This window comes from Parus major, unplaced genomic scaffold, assembly GCF_001522545.3.
Source record: "Parus major isolate Abel unplaced genomic scaffold, Parus_major1.1 Scaffold443, whole genome shotgun sequence".
Classification (NCBI taxonomy): Eukaryota; Metazoa; Chordata; class Aves; order Passeriformes; family Paridae; genus Parus; species Parus major.
In genome coordinates this window covers 32884-37477 of record NW_015379347.1, presented here as the reverse complement: position 1 = coordinate 37477, position 4594 = coordinate 32884, and the positions used below count along the sequence as shown (strand labels likewise).

The 4594-nt window shown below is 69.9% G+C and overlaps 3 protein-coding genes across 6 annotated transcripts in view; all 3 read left to right on the top strand.

Annotated features, from left to right (window-relative positions):
• PAN2 (poly(A) specific ribonuclease subunit PAN2) overlaps positions 1 to 293 on the top strand; it is a 15867-nt gene extending 15574 nt beyond the window's left edge. Inside the window, exon 22 of the mRNA XM_033511685.1 lies at positions 44 to 293. Within this exon, the coding sequence (XP_033367576.1) occupies positions 44 to 78 (35 nt within the window). The 3' untranslated portion in view covers positions 79 to 293. The remainder of the gene's footprint in view (positions 1 to 43) is intronic.
• A 369-nt stretch (positions 294 to 662) lies between these two features.
• Positions 663 to 4594, top strand: part of CNPY2 (canopy FGF signaling regulator 2) — a 4762-nt gene continuing 830 nt past the window's right edge. For 2 of the 4 annotated variants that reach the window (XR_004495709.1, XM_019005488.2), the window contains exons 1-5: positions 663 to 1515; positions 2212 to 2409; positions 2742 to 2857; positions 2933 to 3130; positions 3222 to 3318. Coding sequence is in view for 3 of the 4 variants with exons in the window: in XM_019005488.2 (XP_018861033.1) it covers positions 810 to 1515; positions 2212 to 2409; positions 2742 to 2857; positions 2933 to 3130; positions 3222 to 3318 (1315 nt within the window). In the remaining variant the exon portion in view is untranslated. Of the gene's footprint in view, positions 1516 to 1537; positions 1617 to 1655; positions 1714 to 2211; positions 2410 to 2741; positions 2858 to 2932; positions 3131 to 3221; positions 3319 to 4594 lie in introns of those variants that run through there. The other 2 variants (XM_015616454.2, XM_015616456.3) reach the window with 2 other exon arrangements.
• Positions 3390 to 4594, top strand: part of LOC107199119 — a 1591-nt gene continuing 386 nt past the window's right edge. The window contains exon 1 of the mRNA XM_015616452.2: positions 3390 to 4482. Coding sequence (XP_015471938.1) covers positions 3456 to 4439 — 984 coding nt within the window. The 5' untranslated portion in view covers positions 3390 to 3455 and the 3' untranslated portion in view covers positions 4440 to 4482. The remainder of the gene's footprint in view (positions 4483 to 4594) is intronic.

Genomic DNA, 4594 nt, shown 5'->3' with positions numbered 1-4594 from the left:
GTGTCCCCGCCGTGTCCCCTCTGACCCCGCTGTGTCCCCGCAGACGGGGCCGTGTTCCCCCCCGTGCTGGCCCTGTGACCGGAGCCCCCGCTTGGAGCAGCGCCGGGAGAGGCGGACACGGTGGAACTGGAACCAGCAGCGGGACCGGGGCTGTCCCCGACCCGCCCGACCCCCGCCCCGGGCCCGGCGTCCCGGGGCTCCCGTTTTCCTGCCGGTACCGGGAAGCACTGCCCTCCCCCCGCCCCGCTCGCCCGCCGGCCCGGGCGCCCTCATAAAGCAGCCTCGGACCCCCGCGGCACCGTGTCCTGCTTGGCTCCGGGGGGCGGGACCGGGGACACGGCGGGAATGACCGGGACCGGCAACACGGCACGGGGGAGCGTCCCGGATCGGGGCTGGCACCGGGGACACGGCGGGAATGACCGGGACCGGCAACACGGCACGGGGGAGCCGGACCGGGACAAGACGGGAGCGTCCCGGATCGGGGCTGGCACCGGGGACACGGCAGGAAAGACTGGGACCGGGCTCGGATCGGGATCAGGACCGGGAGTACGGCGGGACGGACCCGGTCTTGGTCCGGGGTTCAGACCGGGGGCACGGCGGGACGGACCCGGTCTCGGTCCGGAGCTCAGACCGGGAGCACGGCGGGACGGACCCAGGCTCAGTCCGGGGCTCAGACCGGGAGCACGGCAGGACGGACCCGGTCTCGGTCCGGGGTTCAGACCGGGGGCACGGCGGGACGGACCCGGACCCGGTATCGGATCGGAGCTCAGACCGGGAGCACGGCGGGACGGACCCGGATCCGGGCACAGATGAGGCTGGCACCGGGAGCACGGCAGGAAGGACCAAGGCTCGGTCCGGGGCTCAGACCGGAGCAGGGCGGGACGGACCCGGTTCCGGTCTCCGTTCGCTCCCGGACCCGGTCTCGGTTCGCTCCCGGTCTCGGATCGGGGTTCAGACCGGGGACAGGGCGGGATGGACCCGGTTCCGGTCTCGGTTCGCTCCCAGACCCGGTCTCGGATCGCTCCCGGTCCCGGTCTCGGATCGCTCCCGGTCTCGGTTCGCTCCCGGTCCCGGTCTCGGTTCGCTCCCGGTCCCGGTCTCGGATCGATCCCGGTCCCGGTCTCGGATCGCTCCCGGTCTCGGGTCGCTCCCGGTCCCGGTCTCGGATCGCTCCCGGTGTCGGTTCGCTCCCGGTCCCGGTCTCGGATCGCTCCCGGTCTCGTATCGCTCCCGGTCCCGGCACGCGGCTGAGCCGGGGCGGGGGCGTGGCCAGGTCGGCTCAGCGGGCGGAGTCACGCCAGGCCCCGCCCAGTCGGGGCCGAGCGCCACGCGGCCGGGCCCTGGCAGCGGCGGGGCCCTCAGCGCCCGTCCCGGGCTGCCCGCGCTGCCGCCTGCTCGCGGGACGGCCCCGCCGTGGCCCGAGGAGCCGCCCCTGCCGGTCTGACCGGTCCGACCGGCTCCTCCGCCCTGCCCGGCTCGGTCGCCGCCCGCTCCGAGCGGCCGTGCCCCGCGGCGGTGCGGGCCGGGGGGGCGCGCCGGGACCGGCGGCGCCGCGGGCAGTCCCGGGGCAGCCGGTCGGTGTGGGGGGCGGTGGGAGCGGGACGGGAGAGCGGCCGGTACGGGGGGCGCAGGACGGGGGGGGGCTCGGCCGGGCCCAGGGCTCGGGAGGAGGGGCGCGGCACGGGACGACTCGACCGGACCCGGGCCTCGGGGGTGCGATGGGGTCCAGAGGGGGCTGTGGGGGGATCCCGGAGAGGAGGGGGCTCTGTGGGGGCAGCGTCAGAGCGCTGCCCTGTAGGGGAGGGGGCTCTGTGGGTGCTCCGGGCTGTGTCCTATAGGGGAGGGGGCTCTGTGGGTGCTCCGGGCTCTGGGCTGTGGAGGAGGAGGAGGGTCTGTGGGAGTTCTGGGTTCTGTTTTGTAGTGAAGGAATCTCCGTGGGGGCTCTGCCCTATAGGGGAGGGGGCTCCATGGGGCTCTGCCCTATAGTGAAGGAATTTCTGTGGGGTTCTGGACTCTGTACTATAGGGGAGGGGGCTCTGTAGGGTCCAGGGGCACTAACGGGACTCAGAGCAGACCGGGAAGGGGAACACCGTGGATGAAGCCCCCAGGAGAGCCGGGCTCTGCAGGGCTCGGGGGTCCCGGAGGGGCCGGGCAGGGCAGGGATGGCCCCTGGGCTGTGGGGACAGCGCTGGAGCTGCCCCGTGTCCGCAGGTGACAGCGGAGCCCTGAGGATGAGGGACCGGATCCCGGGAATCTGCGGAGCCCTGAGGATGCGGGGCCGGATCCCGGGAATCTGCGGAGCCCTGAGGATGCGGGGCCACATCCTGGCCCTGCTGGGCCTGGCCCTGGCCTTGGCATCGCTGCTGCCCACGGCCGGAGCACGCCGGAGCCAGGACCTGCACTGCGGAGGTGCAGGGGGACACGGGGGGACCGTGTGGGACACAGGGACCAGGTGGGGTGGGACAGGATGGGGGGACAGGGTGGGACAAAGCCGGAAAGGGGAGAAAAGGCAGAACAGGGACAATGGGGACAGGGACAGAGGAGACAGCAAGACAAGACAGGGGGACAGTCCAGGGTGGTGGCACAGGGCTTTGGGGTGCCCACCGGGAGCAGCTCACCGTGCTTGGGGACAAGCTGAGGGTCTCCCCACACACGCTCCATCCCAGTCTGCCCCAGTCCCACCAGTCTGGCTCTGGGCAGCCACAGGAGCGCGGTCTCCCATGGCGCCGTGTCCCCCACAGCCTGCCGGGCGCTGGTGGACGAGCTGGAGTGGGAGATCGCCCAGGTGGATCCCAGGAAAACCATCCAGATGGGCTCGTTCCGCATCAACCCCGACGGCAGCCAGTCCGTGGTGGAGGTGAGGCCGCTGGCGGTGTCCCCGCCGCCCGTGCCGCTCCTGGGGACGCCGCTGACCCCTCCCCGGGGGCTGCAGGTGCCGTACGCTCGCTCGGAGGCGCACCTGACGGAGCTGCTGGAGCGCGTCTGCGAGAAGATGAAGGAGTACGGCGAGAAGGTGGATCCGGCCACGCACCGCAAGAGCTACGTCCGGGTCATCTCCCACGACGGCACCAAGATGGACCTTTCCGGAGTCAAATTCGACGGGGATGTGACCTCCAGCCTGAAATTCGCGGTGTGTGAGGGGACAGGGGAGTCCTGGGGGTGTGGGTGGGATGGGGGCTCCTGTGGGCCGGCGGTGGCACCACTGCCGTGTCCCTTTGCAGTGCGAGAGCATCGCTGAGGAATACGAGGATGAGCTCATCGAGTTTCTCTCGCACGAGGCTGAGAACGTCAAGGACCGGCTCTGCAGCAAGAGGACGGGTGAGCTGGGGGGCTTGGGGGGCTCTGCTGCTGCTCCTGGGGTTGTGGCTGCTCCATTGGTGCTGAGATGCCAGCCCAGAGCAGGGGCTGTCCCAGGGGGTCTCTCCTGCTCTTCCGGGGGTCTCATCAGTGCTGGCATGGGAGGAGATGCCAGCCCAGAGCAGGGGCTGTCCCTGGGGATCTTTGCTGCTGTCCCAGGGGGTTTCTCCTGCTCTTCCAGGGGTCTCTCCTGCTCTGTCAGTGCTGGGATGGGAGGAGATACTGACCCAGAGCAGGGGCTTTTCCTGGGGGTCTTTCCTGCAGTTCCAGGGAGTTTCTCCTGCTGTTCCAGGGGCTGGATCTGCTCCAATGCTGCTGGGATGGGGTTTGCTGCCAGCCCAGAGCTCAGGCTGTCCCAAGGGGTCTCTCCTGCTGTTCTGGGGGGTCTCTTGTGCTCCGTCAGTGCTGGAATGGGAGGAGATACTGACCCAGAGCAGGGGGTGTCCTGGGGGTCTCTCCTGCTGTTCCAGGGGTTGTGGCTGCTCTGTCGGTGCTGGGATGGGATTTGCAGGGAGGAGCTGCAAGTTCCTCCCCAAATCCCAGCACCCCATCGCAGCCCAGTGCCCGGGCTCTGCTGCCACTGGGGTTTTTTTGGGATGCTGGGGCCGAGCCAGGGCAGCTGCTGTGCTGACTGTGGCCTCTCCTGGCACATCCAATGGCCCTGTCCCCGTTCTGGGGCTATTTCCAGCTCACAAACACCCAGGTCAGGGCACGACGTGACCTTTGGGCCACTCCAGTCCTGGATGGGGCCCTGGACGGGGCCAGGGCAGATCCCTTTGTACCTGGCACAGCCATCAGGGCAATGCTCTGTCCCAGGGGATCCTGAGGGTCCCGACAGCTGCTCCTGGGGCTCCTCCTGCATCCGGCAGCGCTGGGGCCGGAGCAGGGACAGGCCGGGCTGTGGCTGTGTCCAAACAGCCGCATTTGTCATTAACCACAGGACAAAGCCAGGGAAATGCTGCTGGCCCCAGCTCAGCTCACAGCAGGGGCTGCACAGGAGAGTCCCACGGGGCTGTGACGTGTCCCACAGGGCTGTCATGTCCTGGAGTCTGGTACATCCTGGGGGTCCCACAGGGCTCTGACACATGTCCTGAGGGTCCCACAGGGCTCTGACACATCCTGGGGGTCCCACGGGGCTGTGATGTGTCCCACAGGGCTGTCATGTCCTGGGGGTCTCATGGGAGTCTGGTACATCCTGGGGGTCCCACAGGGCTCTGACACATCCTGAGGGTCCCAC